Source organism: Heloderma suspectum, chromosome 6 (genome assembly GCF_057233095.1).
Source record: "Heloderma suspectum isolate Gila_16-S chromosome 6, 16-S_ref, whole genome shotgun sequence".
NCBI lineage: Eukaryota > Metazoa > Chordata > Lepidosauria > Squamata > Helodermatidae > Heloderma > Heloderma suspectum.
In genome coordinates, this window is record NC_139463.1 from 63,803,759 (window position 1) to 63,827,012 (window position 23,254).

At 45.8% G+C, this 23,254-nt stretch overlaps 1 protein-coding gene across 2 annotated transcripts in view; it reads left to right on the top strand.

Annotated features, from left to right (window-relative positions):
* Nucleotides 1-23,254, top strand: part of RARA (retinoic acid receptor alpha) — a 175,247-nt gene that overhangs the window by 44,759 nt on the left and 107,234 nt on the right. The window contains exon 2 of one of the 2 annotated variants that reach the window (XM_084804624.1): nucleotides 3,543-4,043. The exons of the other annotated variant lie outside the window; for it this stretch is intronic. Within the exon in view, the coding sequence (XP_084660750.1) occupies nucleotides 3,866-4,043 (178 nt within the window). The 5' untranslated portion in view covers nucleotides 3,543-3,865. The remainder of the gene's footprint in view (nucleotides 1-3,542; nucleotides 4,044-23,254) is intronic. 2 annotated transcript variants of the gene reach the window in all.

The following is a 23,254-nucleotide window of genomic DNA, read 5'->3' on the forward strand; positions in this document are numbered from 1 at the left end:
AGATGAGGCTTTTGTCCTACAATCACCCTGCCCCATTCACTGACTTTTACAGAGGCCCAGAAAATGTCTTACTCTCATAACCCTCCCCTATTTTCCCACCACTACATCCATCTTTTTTATTTACATAGAAAATGAGTTGAGGAAAAGTTGGACTAGCTAAACCATGCCTTTTGATTGGTAGTGCTAGGAGACCTTGGCCCTGGTGCCCTCCAGACGTTTTGGACTACAACTCGTATCAGCCTCAGCCAGCGTGCCCAGTGATTGGGAATTATGGGATTTGTTCCCAAAACATTTGGAGAGCACCAGTGCCTACAGGCTGGTTGTCTCTGCCATTTGAGCTGCCACATGGAAAATTTTGAAGTGGCTACCAATGTGTCGAATGTGGCCACACATTTCCCGCCTCTGGAAAGTCTCATGCCAACATCAACAACTCTCATCCAGTGGAATGACCCAGGGGCAATAGTTTGGGAGTGGTGTGTGTTCAGCATTTTGAGAAGAAATACTAAAGTGTCCTAGGAGAATTCATGAATGGGGAGGGGGAGTCTCTTCTCCTTAAGCCCACAGCCCTCTCCCAGTGGTCGCTCTTATGGCCTCGTGCCCCAACGAAATGTCTTTGCAGTTACTTGGCCCCAATTGGGGCGTCTCCTGTTTTCCAGATTGGCCCGGACTCCGCTTTTTGGTGCCAGGCGAAAGATATACTCCAGCCAACAGTACTGCTTGGCCAAGAGGAGGAAAAGTCTTGTCTTGCAGCAGCACTTCTGCCCCAGGCCAAAATGTAAACCTTTTACACCCTAGGAAAGGGAAGAGTTACTCGTATGGAAACAGTCCTTGCGTTTCCAGTGCACGATCCAACCTTGTGAAAATGCACCCTATCCCTGTTTAACTGGAAGCACAGTCCTACCCACCCCTTGGAACCTCTCTGGGTCCACTCTTTTTATATAAGTTGTTTTAGCTGTATGGCTAAATATTTAATTACTTTAGTTTCTTTTTTTAAGTGCTGGAGCTGAATTCTGCTTGGAATGTAGCCATGTCCTCCATTTCTGAAACACAGTTTTTGTCTCCCCCTTCAAACTCCAGATGTGTGGGAGGATTGTTGCAAGTTACTCAGAAGGAAGGTAGTCTGCACGTGCTCAGAGGCACTCTGTTATGAAACCCAAAATATGCAGATTGCTCCTAACAGCTCCTTCCCTGCTTGTTCCGTTTTGTTTGAGTATTTTTAAAAATCCAGATTGAAGGAGGGATTGGGCTCTAGGCTCATGCAGGGCCAGTAGCTGGGGTGTGAGGAAGAGGGTGTGTAGACGAAGCTGGGTTCAGGGTGGAGAGTTCATGTGAATAGGCAAATTTGGGATGGGGGTGCACTTGTGACCATGGAGGCAACATGAGGTGGCCACCTCAGGCATTGTACTTGGAAGGGCAGAGTGGGAGAGGGACAGCCTGACCAGTACGGTGTGACCCTCTGGGATGGTCTTATTCACGGGCCCCATTGAAGCGATGGGAGCTGTGCAAGAGCTCTTGTTCATTTCGGCTGGGTCTTGAGGAAGAGGACTTCCTAGTGGATTTTGTGTTGTGCTCTTCTGGGAGGAGGCCGTTTTATATTTTTCACCTCAGGCACCAGAACGTCATGGCCTGGCCCTGACCAAGTGTGCATGCGGTAGACCTACAGCTAGGGCAGTGAGAAAATCCCCCCGCTTTTTGTTCAAAGACTTCCATAGGAATTAGTTTCCTCCATCTGCTTCCTTGAGGAGGGGGAAGGTGGGGAGGCCTTTTATTTTGTTTTTCATTAATCAGCATTTCCCTTAGTGGTCTGCACTCTATTCTCTTCCCCACTCCATGATTTATGGTGAGGCAGGGGCAGCAGGTAGCCGACCTCCAACTCATTTGTCTAGAGGGGCTGGGCTACCTGTCACCTCCTGTCAAGGGAAGAGGGATAAATGGTCTCCTGTGGTAATTACCCACCGGGGGTGGGGGGGGGGGATGTGGTGGTGGTGGTGGTGGTGGTAGCCGGACTGGCTGGCAACAAAGGCAGAAATTATGTCCAGACCTGGCATGGGGTGCAGGAGGGAAGTAAGTAATCTTTGGTGTGCCAGGATCCCGGCCCTCTAAAAGTGGCCCTTGCTTGCAGTCTTGCCCCGGTCTGTGGTCCTCTTGCTGTTTTTCACCATACGCACAACACATACGCACTGCTGTCGGATGGGGTTGAAGAACGGCGGAGTGGAAGGGAACTTCTCCCCCCAGTATGTCTGTAGGTGGGGGCATTCTCCGTTCCACAGATGCTGCTGGAGGTCTGCATGGGTCGAATGAAGGAGTATAGTAGGGCAGAATTCTGTGTGCTCATCTGAAAGTAATCCTCTTGCTTCAGGCTGTAGGACCCCATAAGTCACAGTGATATGTATTGAGGGAATGATCATTATTCTGGAGTAATAGAGCTGGAGTAAAAGCACCACAGAGCAGAAAAATGACAGAGGGCAAAAAAATAAAATAAAAATGTCTTGACAGAGCAATGGGGCATACATTAGTCATAGCTCTTTAAATTGGGGCTTGTCCTTTTTATTTTTATTTTGCATGTAGCAGCATAAAATGCACCCCCTGTTGCCCTAAATCATCATACAAGATGGGTAAAGTGAGGCATATTGGCCTTTGACGAACGTCTGCCCCACTGTAAGGATTCCGTACGTGTATTTTCCTGTTGGGCTATGCATACCTTAGGTCCTTTCTAAAAAGCCTTTTAACAAAATATATTTATTTTATTTATTATTACATTTATATCCCACCTTTCTACCCTCATGGAACTCAGGGTGGCTACATGTGGTTCCCAGGTGGTCTCCCCTCCAAGCACTTACCAGACCCAGACCTGCTTAGCTTCAGCAAAGTGTCTGCCTCATGTGCCTTCAGATGCCCTGAACATACATACTAACTTGTAAATTTAACATTGATTACTGTGAAGTGCCCACATATTGCTAAAACAGCACCTGTTAGCAACATGCAAGAACAGTTATGGGTGGGGTTTTTTTAAAGGTAGACAATGTGATACTTTGTGCTAGAACATCATAAGAACACAACCCACCATGAAGACAATCTCAGATATAAAACTGACTTACAAGATATACAACAAAGAGTCCTGTGGTGCCTTAAAGACTAAAGAGACGAAGACTAAGATTTATTAAGGCATGTGTTTTCAGGAGCCCCTCAGGGGCAAGAAGTGTCATCTTAAGTTGGTATATATGTATGTGTGTTGTGTTAATTAAAGCATGAGGGTTACATATGTCCACAAGACAATGTCTCAACTACTGTAGGTATCTAAAGGGAAATGCAACTCAAGATACTTAGAATTATGATGATTTGCTTTTCTCTTTAGGAGCTTTGCAGTAGGGGAGGCATAGTTGGTGTGCATAGCAGTCCTGGCCTTAGACCCCCCAAACCTCTGGCTAAAGTCCTGTCTGGAGAATCGCTTCTTCACAACTGCCAAACGTTCACCTACAGTCTGAGTGTACAGTGCCAGCTCCACGCCCCTTTGCTTACTGTCTGCCCTTCTGTCTCTACAGCTCTGTCAACCACCTGGTGCAGTGGGCCTTGCTGCCTCCCTCATATGCTTTCTTTGGAGGGGCCGATCCAAGAGGGAGCTGCTTGAAATAATTTGAAACCTTGAGGAGCCCTTCCACTCGCCTGGGGAACTTTCCAGGGGACGGACACACCTGTGGCTATATATCCCGCACGCTCGCTCCCTAGCCCCGAGGAAAGGGCAAGCTGCACTGACTCTTGAGTCCAGCTTTGGTGGCAGTGGATCAGTGTTCCGTGGCAAGTGCACCGCATTCAGCCCCTATGTGAGTCACGTTGCCAAGAGTCAGGCCTGCGGATAGTGCCGGCGATGGCGAGCAACAGCAGCTCCTGTCCCACGCCAGGGAGTGGGCATCTGAACAGCTACCCGGTGCCTCACTACGCTTTCTTCTTTCCGCACATGATTGGGGGTCTGTCGCCTCCAGGAGCAATGCCAGGGATGCAGCACCAGCTGCCAGTCAGCGGGTACAGCACGCCATCGCCAGCCAGTAAGTACCCTGGGTTCAAGCTTTGGGGGCAGGTGGGTGTGAACAGGGAAACGCCCTTGAGGGGAGAGTGGATCCCACATGGTTAGAGCAGCGCAGCCAGCTTTGAAAGAGCTTGTGCCACATTTGATGCGAAGGCACCTGGTGCGGTCAGCTTGATTTGCAGGATACGGGGAGCTCGAGGAAGCAAGGCTGTGCAACGTCCCTATCGGCTGAGGTGCCACCAGCATATGCGCTTGAGTGTCTTCGGTTGTCAGCAACGTATGCACCTGCTTTATGTGTAGAAGATCCCGGTTTAGTCCCTTGGATCTCCCAGGAAATGAAGTGGGCAGCGTGTGACTGGAAAATCTGCTGCCTGTGATGCCGGAGTGCTGCTGCAGTCAGAATAGCCCAGCCTTCCTCAACCTGGTGCCCCCAGGACTAGAAATCCCAGCATCCCTATCCAGCATGGCACAGCTGGCTGAAGGATGGTGGGAGTTGTAGTCCAACACATCCGGCGGGGCCAAGTTGGGGAAGGTTGGAGTAGCCAATACTGGGGCTAGACGATGGACAAACGTAAGGAAGCTTGCGGGGAGACCTCTCCCTCCCCAGTCCTTGCAGCGCTTCTGCAACTTTTAAAGAAGTGTTTGTGATCTTGGGGTGGCGGTGGGTGGCAGGGAGATTGAAGGGTGGATGTGCAACTGAATAAGGGTGTGCGCTGCTTCAAAGCTGTTGAAAAAGAAACGCAGAAAGCAACATGCATTGCCTTCCCCAAGTTGGAGCCTTCCAGCTTTATGGGGCCACAACTCTCCTCACGCCCAGCCAGCAAGGCCAATGTCTCTGCTGGTTGGGGATGATGGGAGCTGTTGTCCAACACATCTTGAGTGCACCAGGTTAGGGAAGGCTAGGAGATGAGCAAGAGCAAGACCAGTGTTCAGCTGGCTGGGATGTCTGCCTATAATGCAAGTGACAAAGTAGGACTCGTGCTGCAGTTCAAGAACTCGCTCCCAAATTCTTATGTAAGCCTTTACCCATCATGGATGAGCCCTTTCTGTGCCATTTCTTTTGTTTAGTGCACAGGAGTGTTCCTCTTCCTCCAGAGATCCCATGAAGTTGCATCTTGACATCATTTTGACTCTGCTAAAGTTGGCATGAAGATGTGTGCACATTTTTTAAACAACCTTGATGTGCTCCCTAAATGCTGAAATGAAAACTTTAAATTCTTTTTTAGTGTTACTCTTTTTTCAGTTTAATGTTTAACTAAATATTGGAATTATAATAATGGGCTACTATTCCACCATTCCAAATTAAATCACAGCAAACTTTGCCAGCTTGCTGATGAAGTCTACAGTCACGTGGCTTGACACATGCCCGGGGTCTTGTAAGAAGTTTAGGAATTTCTTATTTTGACTCTCTAGTGTGATTATTCCATTGCGTTTTGAAAACCAGACTCTTTGGGCTGCCATCCAAGTTTTATCACTGAGATACAATAATTGGTATGTATACATATACATGTGTGTGAGCACTAATTGCTCATATGTGTGAGCGCTAATGTGCGTATATATACATATGTGTGAGCAGGCACCACCGCTAAACATCTTGGCATTCTTGCTCCGCTTCATAAATGTGTATCTATTCTGTGTTGTTATCCCACCTTTTCTCCTGGGAGCCTGGAGAGCTGTTATGAACTTGCAACACACCGTGAGATAGGTTAGGCTGAGAGTCAGTGATTTTCCCAAGGCCACCCAATTAGCTTTGTGCCTGAGAAAGTATTTGAACTTGGGTGCCCATGTCTGAACTGAATGCTGAAAGCCAGCTTTCCCCAGGCTGGCTGGGAATGATAGAAGTTGTAGTCCAACAAATCTGGCGCACACTGAGTTGAGGAAGACAGATGTAAGCCGTTATATATACACAACACTAGCTCAGTGGGTTCAGCCCATGTTGATCCAGAGGAGACCATGTTGAATTTGGGAGCTTATGACCTTGACTTGAACTCTCAGCTTAGCCACAGACTAGTGGAGCAACCTTGGGCGAATCATTGTCTCTTGTCCTTGGTTCCTCTCTAAAATGGAAGTAATGGTGACTTGCCACACAGGGTATTAGGACAAACGCAACCAAGATGGCGTAGCACTTCGCAAATTGAAAGGCCTATAGAAAGGAGAAAACACAGCAAGAGAAGTCAGCTTGAATCTGACCTTGGAAACTTATTAAAATAACCTTTGTATCAGGGGTGGGAAACCTGTGACCTTCCAGATGCTGTTGGACTCAAGTTCTCATTGGCCTCAGCCTGCATGGCCAATGGTCAGAGGTGATGGGAGTTGCAGTCCAGCAACATCTGGAGGGCTGCAGGTTCCCTGTTCCTGCTTTACATACAGCTATGGAATTTGAGTTATTTTGGGTAAATTAATTTCAGGTCTCTCTCACGCGTGTGAGCCTGCACATTACTGAGAAGTGTTTCCCAGCTGTGTTGGGCAGACTGGATGACTATTTAGGTGCATTTAAAATCCTAAAACTTTTTTGTTCTTGCTGCACCCACCATTTTCTCCTCCAGCGAGAGCCTGAACATTATGCTTCTCTGGGGCAAAAATGTGCGTCAAGGCTGAGTCTGTTCATGGGAAATAGAAAACGCCCGTTCACCAGATCATTTCTTCCCAGGGACTATCACTTGAATTAAAAATAGCTGGTTCCTGAGTTGCATTTGGCATTAACCCTGTCCAGAAGTTTTGAAATGCCCTGATTCAGAGCGCTGTGGATACACATTTTCTGGTATGCAAGCTTTTGCCATGGCTGCTGCATGGGGCTTTTTAATGTAATATTGGACTGCCACAAGGCCCTTTCCCCCAATGTTAAAAACACTTCCAAGGTCCCTGGTTTTGTACCCTTTCAAGACTGACAACTTAATTCTGAAATCCTTATCCTTGAACATGGGAAACTCAAGTCAGCTCTCGAAGAATGAACATTAGAGTTATGAAAATATTTCTGCCCTCTGCTTAATTGTTTCCTTGTGTCTGACGGCTGTTTTCTTTGTCAAATTTTCCCACCTTATTTCTATAACCATCAGATCTAGAAACTTAGATCTTATGTAAATGCCATGGGGATCATATATTGCATATGTCTAAATCACACCATTTTTTGCAAACATTACCCCAAAAGCACAGTGGATTAGGACCTCCCTCCAGTCTAAAAGGCAAGGTAATAGATTTCCTTGTGGTTCTGCCATGGAGACCTGTGGACAACTAGTCTTAATGGTATCTTGTGCAGCATGTGGGTTCAATTTATTTAACAAAACAGCTCTTCCCTTCAAGATGCACCCACTGGCCCCTCCCCCCACCCCTTCCAGCCCTCTTGATTTTGGCTCAAGCTACATCTCTTTAATACAGTCTATGATGCAACTGAGAGAAGCATAGTGCCGGAGGGTAAGGAACATCGTTTTGCAACGAGGCAGGAAATTAAAAAATAAGGGTTGAGTGACCTGCTGCCTTTCCAGCGGATAAAGATGCAATGAAGGGTGCCCCCCCCCATTATTGATATGCATTAAGGAAGCTCCTGAGATTTGCTCTTGACTCTTGGTTTTTCTCTTAACTTTTAAAGAAAAACTTTGTTGTAAGGAGCCTTCATTCAGAATAAATTTGGAATTGGCTACCATCTGCCTCCATACATCTGCTGTGCTGTAACTGCTGTATCATGCTACCTCTCATTTGGTGAGCCTCTCCAGTTTGCAGAGATGCTTGTTTTTCAGTACCACAAATTGTCTTCTGGAATCTGTGTTTGCATAGAATCCTGACTCTCAGCATTTTGGATGAAGAAAAGGTTAACCATTTTTTTTGCATGGATTGTTTTAGCACTCTACAGTGTTCCCTGAAATTCCCTGTCCCCTTCAAGTCTGTGGACCCATTCGTCTGTACATCTGTTGCTCCAAACTATTAGTATTAGTAACTGAGAAATACATAATAGTACAACAGTATGCGTTACACTCTAACCTAATTCTTCCTCACAGCAGTCCTGTGAGGAGGTGGGGTTGGTGACTCCCATTTATAGACGGGGAACTGCAAGAAAGGGAATTGCCCAATGCCACGTCACAGGCTTATGGTAGAGTTAGAACATGGAGCCATGCTGGCCCCTCTGTTTCATGTATACCTTAACTTTTTCTTCATTCTCCACCTTCCAGATTCTGCACTAAGGATATATTCAGGATAGCTGAATACTTTAAGCTACAAAACAATGCAAGTCTTGCACAAATGAAAGGGGAATTCTGAAAACCTGTATAAATTCTGCCAAATCTGCAAATTTGTGTATTTGCTTGCTTTGCATCATTTTTGTCTGTTGCATCCAGTCATAGGATGGGAACAAGGAGCTATGTGGGACATTGGAATTCCACCTCCTGAAAGGTTGGAAATCCTGCTCAGGCCCTCTCCCTAGCCCTTAAGATATCACCAGGCATTGCCCAAACCTTTTCAAGCCTATCTCTGCAGCCATAAGGACTAGAAACCTTTCTGAAACATGGAGAGCTGTGATTATTACAAGTGAAAATTCATGCTTTTGCAGGCACTGGGCTTTTTTTTTACTTTCCAAGCAGTGTAAAGTTCAAGGCTTTGTAAAGTTGGCTTCCTTTGGAGAGGTGCCAGCACGTACTATGTGCTTTTGGTTGTCTTGTAAAAATCTTGGTTTGCGGGCTATGAAGGAATCTTAAGGATGCACCCAACACAGAATTGTTGGAGGCCCAGCATCCCGCAATCTCGGAGGAAGATCAACACAGTCAGATCCCATAATTTCTTCCGTCCACCATTAGCCAGATTTGGGGGGGGGGGGGGAGAGAAAGAGAGAAGAAAACTTGCATGTGACTTCAGCGCGATATCTATGAGTGTATCAACTTCAAGCGTTTATTTACTGTCCTTCCATTAAACTGTTCTAGGGTGGTTTATAATGGCTAATAAAACACAATAGAACAGTGATAATCAATATAACAATTGAGAACAGTACAAGGCGGCACTAAAAACAATTGCTGCAAAATAAATTCATCAGAGATTAATAGTGTGGGAAAATAAAAGGGTCTTTGCCTTAAACTAAGTCAGATCATTGATCTGTCTGGGTCATTTCACTACACTGACTGGTAGAAGCTCTCCCAGTTTTTAGGGAGGGGTCTTTCCTAGACTTATCCGGAGGTGCCAGGGAAACCTGAGTGCAAAGCAGTTACCTGGTGCCTAAAAGACATTCACATTAAATGCCAGAGGAGCCTCCTTAGGGGGAGAGTTCAAAAACTGGGACGCTACGACTTAAAAAGTCCTCTCCCCCATTGCTTCAGTTGGCAGAGATACCCAGAGGAGGTCCTATGAAGAAGATCTTGGTGTGTATATATGGCTAGATTCCAAAGGCACTTTAGGCCTCTTCAGAAATTAGCCCCTATGCGTTCCAAAAACTCAAGAAGGGGAGCTCTTCACACTGGCCCAGCCCTGTCCCCCCACATCACTGTCCCTGCCAACTCCATACTTCATGTGTTTAGTGGAAGGTCTGAAGGGGGAACCTGTGTGTGATGAGGTGCAGTAATATTGGGGACTGGGCTCTTGCTTCCCACTTCCACAGATTATTTCAATTCATGCAGGCTCATTTCTTAAGGGGACTTTAAATTGAAGCAGATGGACACTCATTAAGTTTGAATCACTCCTGTTTGTTGGGGAGCTCTCTCCAGAATAACTGGTGCCATGTTTCCACGAAAATGGAAGGGCGAAGCAAATGAAGGAATCCCAGTGTTTTCATGAAATCGGCATGGCTCCGTGCATGGCTCCACGAAGGACTGCACTGAACCATTATAAATCCCTGACGGAAACAAACTTCTGGGTGGGGTGGGGGGATTGGAAGTGAACGTCACCAGACTGGCAGGGGCTGCTCAACCAATCAGAAAGGCTCCCCCATCCAGGCTCTACTGGCCTTAATGGCAATCTTGGGAACAAGTCTCATTGGCCACAATGGGATTGACTTCTGAGTAGACTTTCCAGACCAGTTTCCCCTTTCCCTGTAAATACCAGGCTACTGCATTAGCAGGTACCCCTGATAAATGTGCTGTCGTGCGATAGCACAAATGCGTGTTAGTGCCATTTCGTGATAGAGAGATACTGACATGGAGGGTATGCGCCTTAGCATGTAATACACGAAAGCTGAATTATGAAGCTTGCGAAAGGGGACCAAAGGACACACAGGAATATTAGCCGTGGATCCCCCCCACATGTAATTCTGAGGAAGCGACCTGAGATAAAACTTATTTTCAGGCTGCAGTGGGAGTACTTGCTAGCCCACGATAGCACGCTTATACACACTAGTGACCTTGCGCTTATTTTCAGTGTATTTTTAAAAGTTGGTCTCTTGGCATCCTGCTCCAAAACGGCATTGAAACTTCCGGAAAACAGGAAGGGAAAGGGTTGGGTCAGTGAAGTCATGGGCAGGTGAGAAAAACGCCCCCATGGGCAGGGTTACATGCCCCCATGGGCAGGACTCTGATACCAACGCAAGTGCAGGTGATGGAACACACCCCAACAGGACCATAACTGAGCCAAAGGAAAAAGGAAAAGTCGGACTATAACCAGTCTCAGAAGAACCATTTTTTCCACAGTAAACTCCAGGATGCCTGCCGGATGGCCACGACATCATGTAAACTGTGTGACCTCAACACGCAGCCAGGCTGGAGTAAATTGCTGGTGGAAACACACCCTAGTTTAAGTTAGTTTAAATTGCTAGTGGAAACACACCCTAGGTCTGTAGGGAGGATGGCTTACCCAAACCCTGGAAGTAATCAGGAGTTTGGGGGTTGAGAGCTGCTGTTGTGTCGTAGCTAAGAGCATGAGCCCTGAACAGAAAGTCTCCAATTCAAAATTCATCACAGCCACAAATTTGTTTAGTGGCATTGTGCTAGCCACTATTCTGTCTTCAATATGTGTGTAATACTGTCCTACTTTATAGAGTCGATATAAGGTTTATTGAGGTAGCACAGGTAAAATGATAGGAACATTTGAAGTATGGTGTTTGTGTGCGCTTATATATATACACACACACTGGTGTGTAGGGAAAACTACAATGGAACAAAGAACACGATTATGTAACCACAAATCTGCGATTCTTACCAAAAAACTGGAGCAGCCTGTTGCAAGACATTTTAATTGAATCTTCACATAGTCTCTCAGATTTACAGTTGCCTCCAACGGAACAAACAAAAGACAATGGCATGCTTGACAAAAGGGAAAATTTCTGGATCTATAGACAGAACTCTTAGTCCCAGGGGCGTAAATCTGGAGGACAATTCGTAAGCATTACACCAATCATAGCTCTGGTTTTCTTTCCTCTTCAGGAACTGCCACTCCTGATATCCATTTAACAGCACAGCTACTGATGAGGGCAGAAACCAAAGCATTTAGCTTAAGTATCTTTTTTGAATACTCTGTTTTTAGTCTTTCTATCTTTCATATATATATATATATATAGAGAGAGAGAGAGAGAGAGAACACACACCTAATGAAAGGCTTGTCTGTTGGGCTTGTACATTGCAAGGATCATGACCAAGTGCAAGAAATCGTTCTATATGCTGTATGCAGCCACACCTTGCCCTTCCCTCTTTGCAGGATCCTGGTCAGGGTGTTTGAGGGAGGTTTTGCTGTAGCCACAGACATCCCTCAAATGAAATGCTTTCCTGCTCCCTGTTGGAGCGCTTGGCCGCTGTTCGTTCGTGTGCATAGGAGAGCATAAAATGTTGTGCTTGTGGACATCGTACGGCTGGAGGCTACATATCCCTGGAGACCCCAGCCCATAAGAATCAAGTCTTGCTCCTGTTTGCATATACAGATTCTGGATTCTGTTTGTTGGTCATGCTAGAATGTGACGGAAAGTTGGTAACTCATTTTATGTCATATCGCTAATATGTGGATATTATATTGTAGGGGAATATTAACATCTTTGAGCACAAGCTCACTTATACCAGGGTCAGGAAGAGAAGTCTGTTTGAGCACATATCTTGTTTGCTGCTTGTTGGGGAACCTTTAGTATCTGCATCCATGACGGCAAATGCCTGTATCACGTTCTTTAACCAGTAGTCCTCCTATCTCCCTGTCACACAAGGTGGATTGTGTAGAAAGGGATGTCTGAAAGACAGCCTTGGAAGAAAAGCTCGAGCATCATGCCTCATCTTGTTTATTTTTCCTTCTCTTTTATTTTTCTCTGTCTCCTCTCCTCCCAGCTCTCCAGGCAAGAGGGGCCTTTTTATAAATAGCTTGAATAACAGGAAACAAAGGTTTAAAAGGAATAAACAAACCTCTTGACATACACTGAGGCCAAGGAGGCACAGTTGGGGGGGGGTGTTGAGTGGGGACTGCATAGGTTGAGCGAGCCTGCATTGATCACTTACTTCTGCCTCTCTCCCTTGGGCTTCAAGATGCCTGGGTTCTGTCCCCAGCTGTGGAGAGGAAGGGGCAGAGAGAGTGAGTAAGGCAGGGAGCCAGGACTCCTGGGTCCTGTGTGCCCTGATCGAGTGTGTTCTTTCCACCTTTGACTTTGAATGTTAGCCTATGGCTTGTTTGCTGACAGGGTACGGTATCAGGTGCAGCTTGCAGGCAGGGTGAAGTACTGGGGGTGATGGGAAACTGCTGGAATATATTATTTATATATTTGAACCGGAAGTCCTTAAAAAAACCCCAAATTGTTAGAAAAACCGGTACAGTTTAAAACAAATACAAACTTGGGCATGGACAAAACAATGAGTACAATCATAGCCATTAGTTAAACTTTTGAAACGAAAACAAAATTGGCCATCAAAACATCAGTATCAAATTGATACATTCAAGCAAATTAAAGACCAAGAATGAGAACACTGCAAAACTGCAAGCACATTCCCTAACAAAGCCAAATCTAAAAATTGGTTAAGGGCACAATCCTATGCATTTTTAGACAGAAAAAAAAGACCTACATTTCCCACCATGCCTCAGCCAGCCCTTTGTAGGGTGTTTTTCTACCTAAAATGCATAGGATTGTGCTTTAAGGGGCTGTATCTTAAGGTCCTAATAGGTGCACCTACAATACAGAATAGGTGTTATGTATTTTTCAGGTTGTGATCCTGATCTCTGGCATACTCAATAAAGAGGTAAATTTGCGTGTGTGTAGGTTTTTCTAGGTGTGCGTCTCTTAAGATGTAAAGTGAAAATATAAAGGGTAAAAGCGGGCACAAATTTCAAACACACATTTCATACAGATTCCCTCCTGAATGAACTGTAGCCAGTCCTTGATCCATATCCAGTTAGCAATGCTGAAACTGGAACCTGACTTTCCCCCTGTTATGTGTTAATGCTAGGTTCTTTGAGGCCTCTATGTTAACAGCTGACATTTAAACTCCTTCCTGCTGGCATGGGGTGTGGAAGCCAATTGCTTCCCAGTTCTCTTGACCTTTCTGCTTGCCACTGGGCACCTTAGGATGCTCAAGTCTTCGGACATCATAGTAGGAGCTGCAAGCCCAGCACAAATCTTCAAAATAGGTTGTAGGGCTGAACCTCAAGGAGACCTGTCTTAAATAGGTAAGGGGCTCCAGACTGGGAATGTGTGAATTGTAATGGCTAATGTCCGTGAGCCCTGTAGGACCTAACCGAGGCTGCCTGCGTCTGGATTTCACGTCTCTTTCTCAGGGAAGGAAATTTTGGCTATTCAGTACTGCGTGTAGGATGCACTCTGCACATGCTCTGAACTTCTCTATTATATCACATGTTGTAGGGTTTGATGTTGATGTAAAGGTAAAGGTGTCCCCAGCCAGTCGTGTCCGACTCTAGGGGGTGGTGCTCATCTCCATTTCTAAGCCGAAGAGCCAGCACTGTCCGAAGACGTTTCCGTGGTCATGTGGCCGGCATGACTGAACACTGAGGTGCACGGAACGCTGTTACCTTTCCCGCCGAAGCGGCACGTATTTATCTACTTCGCAATTTCTTGCTTTCATACTGCTAGGTTGGCAGGAGCTGGGACTGAAGACGGGAGCCCACTGCGTCACGCGGCACTCGGGTCTCCAACTGCTGTCCTGCCGACCTTCTGGTCTGCAGTTCAGCGTCTTAACCACTAAGCTGTGGTTCAAATTAAGCCCTGAGAGGCAAAAAGTGAACCACTGGAGATAATGAATCAATCCATGTATTCTCATTATTAAAATTTACATTTAGAATAATACTGCATGGAATGGATATTAGTCCAAAAGTAACTGGTTCTCCTAGAAATACAATTGACAATAGGCAAAGGCTCAGATTCTGTAGGTTGCTGAAATACAGAATTAGACTGCAGCACCAAAAGTCCACAAAAAATCAATGCATAACCTTGGAAAACAGTGCCTGAATTAAGGCCAGCCTGCTACAAAGGGCCGTGGTTCGTGTGCCTCCCTGGAATTTGCAGGAGTTCTGCTTCCTAGCTGCTCCCTGTCACCCCACAAATGCCATTCTTCTCCCCTCCTCCCAGGTCAGGGAGTTCTGTCTGACTCCTGGCTGCTGGCCCTTCTCCCCACCTACTTGCCTGCTCTGACTGGCACATTCTTAGCATTTACTCGGTGGGGCAAAGTTCACCCACCTAAGCTTTCCCAGAGCTAATGAGATGGGTTCCTTTTGCCTCAGGCCCTGACTTGCTTTGGCATTGTGTTCGTGTCTTCTGGGGTCCAGGATGCATGCGAATACGCTGGGGACATTGTTTCTGTTTTTGAAATGAGAGGTGTCACAAATTAACACTTTCTCCTGTGGAAGCTGCAAGTGCCTGGGTTGCATGATGAAGGCAAGACCGTCAGCACATGCTCAAGAGGCACTGTCTTTAATTCTTTCAGAACCTTAGCATTGAAAACAGAGTGTGGGTTTGGGATTCCTGAGGCTGTTTGGATGGTTTACAGGGATTAAGACCAACAACGCTGTAAAAACACAAATCACTTTAAAACATTGAACAAAGAAAAACTTTGCAGCAACAAAGCAATTTAAAACTGAGGACAGAGGAGTAAAATCCACAGAAGTAGGACAGCATAAAACTGTTCATGATTTTAAAGACCTGGGAAAATGCAAACGTTGTTGCCTGGCACCAAAAAAACATTGACGTAGGTGCCAGGTAGGCCTCTGTGGGAAGGGCATTCCATAACTGAGGAGCACCACTGAAAAAGGCCTTTCCCCTCATAGCTACTTCCCATACCTCATTAGGTGGGGGCACTCAGAGAAAAGCCTCGGATATGGTTCCTAGTGGTGCTGTACACAAATCCAGATGTTGCCGATACTGGAATAAAGCTAACCCTTAAAGTCATTTCTTTATGTTGTGTGCACTTTCTCTTCCCATGGCACCCAAAATCAGCTTTAGAATCAAGAATCAGTACATTTTACAGAACAGACTTCAAGAGCGCATACACAAAGGGGATATAGACTTTTAAAACGTTGAGTGCTTTTAAAAAAAAAATCTGACTTTTTGTTATACTTCCATGGTCCCTGATATCTGCTCATCTGAGGAGACTTTCTTATTCTGTGTCACATTAGACCTAGACTTGCCTGGCTTGTATTTATGGCATATCCAGAAAGAAAGTGAGGTGTTTTTTTTCTTTAATGAGGGTGGGGGCGTTAAAGGGAAAGTAGATGTAATTTTTAAGGGAAGCATCTGATACAGACCTCCCGCCCCCACTTTTCCAAACCTGCCTTTATTTGATAATTGCAGTGTTTATGCCTCTGCCACATTAACAGCCCGGCTGGATCCAGTTAATACGGGATCAGTGAAGTAGGTCTTGCTTCAATTAGCTTTGAATAGGGCACAACATGTAGAAATGAAATGGGGGTGGGTGGGGAGAGGGTCTGGTCTAGCAGGGTGCAGCCATTGGTAGCGATTGAGATCAGAGAGTGGGGTGCGGGGGGAACGACGTATTAAGTCTGGGAAGCAGAGCAGAACGTTCTTCCAAAGTGGCTTTGCCATGAATTCCATTTTTTCCCCAGTGAGAGATAACTATAGATGCTTTTGAGACACGTCTGGGTGGGGTAACATGTGTGCCCGTGGAGTGGCAGGACTCATGGGTTTTCTCACCAGTCATGGGGGACAGAAGGGGTGTTTGTTAGATCTAACTTGCAGGAAACCACCTGGGCTCTCCTGTCAACTTTGAGGAGGAAGAGAGATCATACCTACAGAAAAGATCAATGCATTGACAATTTTTTAATAGAAGCAAGGCTTTTCAGGAGAAAAATTGCCCCTCTCTAATAGGGTATTTTCCAGACAGCTGTGTATGCGCTGTGTTTTTTGTTTTGTTTCATTAATGATGCATGGTGCAATTGTCACTTTGTTCAAAACAGATCATTTTCCTCAGGGAAGTGCCTTTTGCTGTGGGGGAATTGCACTCAGATTGCATGCTGGGAAAGGGTGGCACTCTTTTCTCCTCACCCCAGGGTTACCTACATTTATTTTTTGTCTCCTGTGCTTCTTATACTTGCTGGTGAAGCTTTTTTCTTTCACTCCCCCTCCATTCAGGAGATGCTTAATTTATGTTTGTAAGGCTGTTATTGAAGTCACAGGAGCATTGCCAGGGGAAAAATGTTGGCAACCTCATAGTGAGTGTATAATTTATTTTAATTAATTAATTTGTTTGTTTGTTTGTTTATTATATTTCTATACTGCCCCATAGTCGAAGCTCTCTGGGTGGTTTACAAAGGTTAAAACATTACAATACAATATACAAAGTTTAAAAACCATTTACATAAATCATACGGACGAACAACATATAAGTAAAAAAACTTTTGAACTAAAAACAATTTGTTTAAATAAAAACACAGCTTAAAATAACATTGCTTAAAAAATAATATACAGAAGTATATAATATTATATATATATATATGTATGTATGTATGTTGTACAAGTGAGTTTGGAAATGTCTACAACATTTTGTACAACATTTTGTACTAAATGTCTTTAAAAAAACATTTATTGCTTTTAGAAAATGGAGGGCAGAACATATTGTGCCCTGTCCACTTAAAAAGTAACAGAAGAGGTTTCCCCCTGCAAAGTTGCCCCCCTCCCCACATGGCCTCAGAACCCACGTGGGTGTATGGTTTGCTGCTTCTGGGCTGGCACTAGTGAAGTATGAAGAGTAACATGTGATTTTCTTTTTTATCCTTTTGTCTAAAAGGCCAACATTACTAAGACTTGTCCATGAAGCCCTGGGTTTAAACTACAGGGCGGTAGATTTAGCTTGTACATGCGGAAGAATTTGTAGCAGTTTAGCAAGGGAATGAGCAGATTAAAAACCCCCGTGGTATCCTTTTCCTTAAACGATCTCAAGAAATGGTGTGTGTGTGTGTGGGGGGGCATCTGTGAGTGCTGGCTTTTGCTATAGGACAGCCTGTTCTAGGGGAAGTGTGAGGTTGCTTCCAATGCTGGGATTGTCATAAAGCAGCCTTCTGCAGCCTGGTGTCCTCCTGATGTTTTGGACTACAACTCCCAGAATTCCTGACCATTGGCCATGCTAGCCTGATGGGAGTTGAAGTCAAAAATATCTGGGGGGCACCAGGTGGGGGAAGGCTGTTATAAAGGATAGAATCCAGTTTCCTAGGCTCTGTCCCTTATTTGGGGGTTGTGGGGTTGGGAAGGGTTTGATAGTTAGTGGAAAGATACTGCTGGGCTTACTGATTTTCTTTGCTTAGACCCAGGGATATGAATTAGCTTTGCTGAAAAAGGTGGTGGGGGAATGGATGGGAACCAATTCCCATGGGTTCCTGGGAAGGAGAGAAGGGTGGAGGCTGGTGTCTTGAGGAGGAACAGCAGGATGCCAAGGGTTGTAACTCTCTCTCTCTAGCTCTCTCCTTGGATCTGGGCCTGGTAATTTTCGAGGTGTTTTTTTTTAGCTGAGCTACTGTCTCCTGTTCCAATCGCTGAGAACCTGATGTTGCACAACAAAAGGGTTTTTCCCTTTGCTCCTATAAATCGCTAAGTCTAGTTCCTCTGGCTCCCTTCTCTTCTTCCCCCTCCAGCTCCTTCCCCCTGTACATACTCCCTCTGCCTAGACCAGAGTTGGCCGTTGATGCAAACTCTGGGGTCATAGCTTGGAGGACCATAGAGCTGACTAAAAGCACGTGGGCCTTATTCAGTGTCTCTTGTCCCACCTCACAAACATTCCTCAGAGTGGTTTCCTCCTGTTCCACCTCCACCTCCACCACCACCATCACAACATTGTGATTAGCTCAGTCCTGTCTTCGCAAAAGCACCTCTTTCTCCCTCCCGCCCTTCAAGTCTCTTTCATGAGCCAGAGCTGTCCTCCTTCATGACCTATCTCCCCCTCTCCCCACATCTTGCCAGTGGGGCCCATTCCAAGCTGTATGGAGACACTGGTCAAATTCTAAAAAGAGGTGCTGGAGCCTCAGCCTGCCTTGGGGGCCTTTTTGCACCCTGAGGAGAGACTATAGCTGTGTGGTGGATGAGAGGGAGGCACTCTGCACATACCCAGAGGCCCTCTTCTTGTTGTTGTTGTTATTTTTTTATACCCCGCCTTTTTTCCAGTACTGGGACACAAGGCGGCTTACAAAAATTAAAACATATACAATTAAAACATATGAAAATATACAAAAGTTAACTGCCTGGCCCGGCGTTTCCTTAAGAGGTGGAGTTATGCCTTTTCCACATGCGGAGTATTGCAGTATAAACTAAACAACAATACAATTAAAATTATATTAAAACATTAAAACAGCATTTTGAAACAGCATTTTAGCATCTTACCCCCAGGTTCCAACTATGTCCCAAAGGCCTGCTGGAACAAGAATGTTTTAGCCTCCGGAAACGCATCAAGGAGGGAGCCATCCTAGCCTTCTTGGGAAGGGTATTCCACAGCCGTGGGGCAGCCACTGAGAAGGCCTTCTCCCAGGTTCCCATCAAACGTGCCAGTGACAGTGATGGGACTGAGAGAAGGGCCTCCCCAGAAGATCTTAGGACACGGGCAGGTTTATAAGGGAGGATACAGTCTTTCAGATAACCTGGACCAGAGCCATATCAGGCTTTATAGGTCATAGCCAGCACCCTGAATTGTGCCCGGAAACAGACTGGAAGCTAGTGAAGCTGTTTTAACAAGGGAGTTGTATGCCTCCTGTAACCAGCCCCAGTCAACAGTCTGGCAGCAGCTCTTTGAAGCAACTGCAGGTTTGTTATTGTTTCGAATGTTGCAATTGAGCCCTGCCTCAGATTCGGCCTCCCATCACTTCGTTATAAGTGAGCTGAGAGACGGTAATGGGTCAGGAGAATAAAGAAGGTCCAGCAAAAACTAAAGAGAGCTGCCAGTGAAACACACAGCAGAAGAATCAAAGAAGAAGTGGGGGGTGGGAGAGAGACTTTTAAAAAACAAATACAAAAATCTGGCATCTAGCAATTCAACATACTTTGAGTTGAAAGAATCTTTGGGAATTAACAGAAACCAGAAGAGGAATGAGCAAGGTACAGAGTTACATTTCAAAGCTACTTATGTAAAAGACCCAATCATTCCACGGGATTATAATGTGAACAAGCAGCTTGTAAGATGTTAGGTGTTATGTACAAATGTATGTAAATGAACCCAGTGGTTGCTTTCTTAACAGAGAGGTGTTGGGCTCTTGGCTGCCTGAAAGCTGCATCTTCTGACTCAGGCCTAGCTCTCTCAAACTGCAGGTGGGGCGATAAACCTGTCTCATAAGAGTACCACCTCAGATTGCAAGTAGAGATCCGCTTGTCATGCAAAACAGTTCCCTGCACCGGGAAAGTGGACTAGACTCCTTTGTTCTGAGATCCAGTTTTCTATGTGTAGAGTTCAGTGGAGGCTGGTGGCTCCAATGTCACCGGGGCGCACCAACCTTGACTGGTAGAGCTTGGCTTTTTTCTCTTTGTGCGTGCGGGAACATTTAACCATGTGAAACTGTTTATCTGCAAACTGAAGTGGCACAGCCCAGAAACTGGTTATTTGTGAGAAATAATCTTAACAAGCTCTGGCCACCTTAAATTCCAGAGAGGTGGAGGAGGCGTAAGAAATGCACTATGCATGTGTCAGAAACACACTGTTCCATATAGACTCATAGAGTGGGAGGGGGCTTGTCCACTCTCCTGTTCAGTGCAAGAAACACAGAACTACAGCATCTTCAAGAGATAGCTTTCGAGACTCTTCTTGAAGAACTCGAGAGTGGAGAGTCTATCCACCCCTCTAGGTAACTGGTTCCATTGTCGAACTGCTCTTACTGTTAAAAAGTTTCTCCTAATGTTCAGTCAAAATCTACCCCCCTAAAACTTAAGCCCATTAGATCTAGTCTTGCCCTCCGGGGCAGCAGAGAACGATACATTCTAGGCCAGACCTCTGATGGTGAAAACAGGTTACACCATCCGTATATTATCTCAGCATTCGTAGTGTGTGTGTGTGTCTGTATGTCGTGAAATACACATGTGTTCAATTACCCAGTATGTAGGGACATACTTAACATGTTAAACAGCCCTGGGGTTGTTGATTGCTTTCTCCCATGACACCTTTGCATAGGGAGGGGTATCAATCAAAGTTATTAAAATACTGTAGGCCAGGTTTTTCTTTATTTAAGGAGGAAAAACCTGGCAATGTTTTTATCCCATCCTTCCTCCAGGGTCACCCTGTGATCTTCATGGCTGCATGGGGACTTGAATAGGACTTCCAATTTTATGGGGACAGGGAGAGGAAGAAACCAGCAACAGGTGAACAGCAGGGCCGTTTCACATGTTATGGCAAATCCAGGTTTATTGCCTGGATGTAGAGTGTGCACTTGACAGCAAGCTTTGGCGAATCCTGTCTCTCTCATGATTGTACCTGTATGATGCACAGTGGTTAAGACGCTAAATTGCAGACCGGAAGGTCGGCAGGACAGCAGTTCAAGACCCGAGTGCTGCATGACAGAGTGAGCTCCCGTCTTCAGTCCCAGCTTCTGCCAACCTAGCAGTTCAAAAGCAAGAAATTGCAAGTAGATAAATAGGTGCCGCTTCGGCGGGAAAGGTAACAGCGTTCCGTGCACCTCGGTGTTCAGTCATGCCGGCCACATGACCACGGAAGCGTCTTCGGACAGCGCTGGCTCTTCGGCTTAGAAATGGAGATGAGCACCACCCCCTAGAGTCGGACACAACTGGTTGGGGACACCTTTATCTTTTTACCATTTTACCTTTTTATGAAGCTGCTGTATCCTGAATTGGGCATGGTAGTCCATCTAGCCCACTATAGTCTGTTCTGCCAGACAATGGCTCTTCAAGGTGTCCAGCAGTGGTCTTTCCTAGCCCTGCTGTTGGAGGTCCTTTTAACTGGAATTCCTGGGGATTGAACCTGGGATCTTCATCATGCAAAGCACCCACTCCACCACACATCCGTTTGTTGCATTCATGCTTTGTATCTTTAGATGTGCAATTAAAACAAATCATAGATGCATATCTAGAAACTGTGATGCCAGGATAGGCAGATTTTAGGCTTGTGGGACCTCACTTGTTTTTCACTGGCAGAGCCATGAGGTGCACCAATCCCAGGCACAAAATAGTAGCTCAAGAAGGTGGACATAGGTTTGCAGAACAAGGTATCTTGGAGCACAAATTCAGCCCACAAACTTGTTTTCAGTAGCACCAGAATTGGAGCTTGCATGCCAAGTCCTTCTACACAAATATCTGCTCCTATTTCCTTCCCCCCTCCAAGCTTTCTTGATTTGAACAACCTAATTTAGGAGGAAAATAAGGTGTTTTATTGTGTCTATTATTAAACCATTGGGAGCTGGAAACCCTTGTTGGTCTAGAATCATAGAATCATAGAATCATAGAATAGTAGGGTTGGAAGAGGCCTACAAGACCATTGAGTCCAACCCCCTGCTCAGTGCAGGAATCCAAGTCAGAGCATCCCCGACAGATGGCTGTCCAGCCTTGTCTTGACTGCCTCCAGTGTGAGAGAGCCCACCACGTCCCTAGGGAATGGGTTCCATTGTCGTATTGCTCTAACAGTCAGGAAGTTTTTCCTGATGTTCAGCTGGAATCTGGCTTCCATATTTTTGGGATCCCTGAATCACATTGCCAGCATGGAAATGTATCAGCTTCAACCGCAGATTATGTCCGATCTGGCAGGCACGCACTGGGTAAATCCTGATCGAAAATGAACTGAAACAAATTTCTCATACATCCTTGGCAAACCAGGACAAAATGTGGAGCTTGGAGAGAGAACCTGTTTGGCAAACCAGCCTCCACATCCCAACACCATCCCAGGGCTTCCTCTCTCTGTGGAACTGCCTGGCCCGGCATTTCCTTAAGAGGTGGAGTTACCCCTTTTCCACATGCGGAGTATTGAAGAGAAACGGCTTGGGCCAGCAAAAGAAAGCACCGCTTCATGCAACAAATAATTCATGCCATTGGCTGCTACCATGGTAGGGTGACGATCATTCATTAAAAAGAGAAAGGGCCGGATCAGTTCAGGGAGGACAGACAGACCAGCAGCAGGCGCGTGGAACTGGGGCAAACCACAGCCCAGGGCTGTTGCCATTGCACCCCCATGGCTGGTCACAGCTGGAGAAGGAAAGGCAGGCTGGCTACACCCACCCTGATCCATTCCGGCAGGGCTCCTCTGATGTTCTGAAGGTGGGCAGGGCTGGGGTGCAGCTGGTGGACAACGGTGTGGGGCAGGAGTGCAGAACCTCTTTCAGCTCAAGGGCCGGGATGCATCTTGGAGAAGCTCTTGGGGGCTGAGCTCCTGCATGTCATCCAGAGATAGATCCCGATCTGCCTTCTGCCTGCCCCTGCTGTAATGTATGAAAACCTACTCAGTATGGTTCAGAGATTTAAATGTAAGAAATCCAGGTTTAAATTCTTGCTCATCTGTGAATTGGCTAGATATTCATATGGGCATGTCCTGTCTGTAGTTTTCTCTGTATGTGAAATGGGAATTATCACAGAATTCCAAACAGGGAAAGCCATAAAGAGGCTTATGCCACTTTAATGTCTAGCATATCTGTGGTGGGTGGCGCAAACTGTTGTAGGATACTGCCTGTTCCTTCAGATGCATTACAGCCACCACTGTGCCTGCAGACATCTCCCTGGGCACCTACCAGGCTCCCTGTTGTCCTGTTTTTTATTTTACTTCTTAAGATTTTAAAACAAAAAGTTCCTGGGAGACAGGCAGGCATGCTGCAAAGCAAAGGGCTGCCCTCCAGTACCATCTTTATTTGGGTTCAAAAGAGAGGTTTTGTTTTATGGAGCTCAGCCCCCCACCTTTGCCTTATACGTAGGTTCTCGGACAA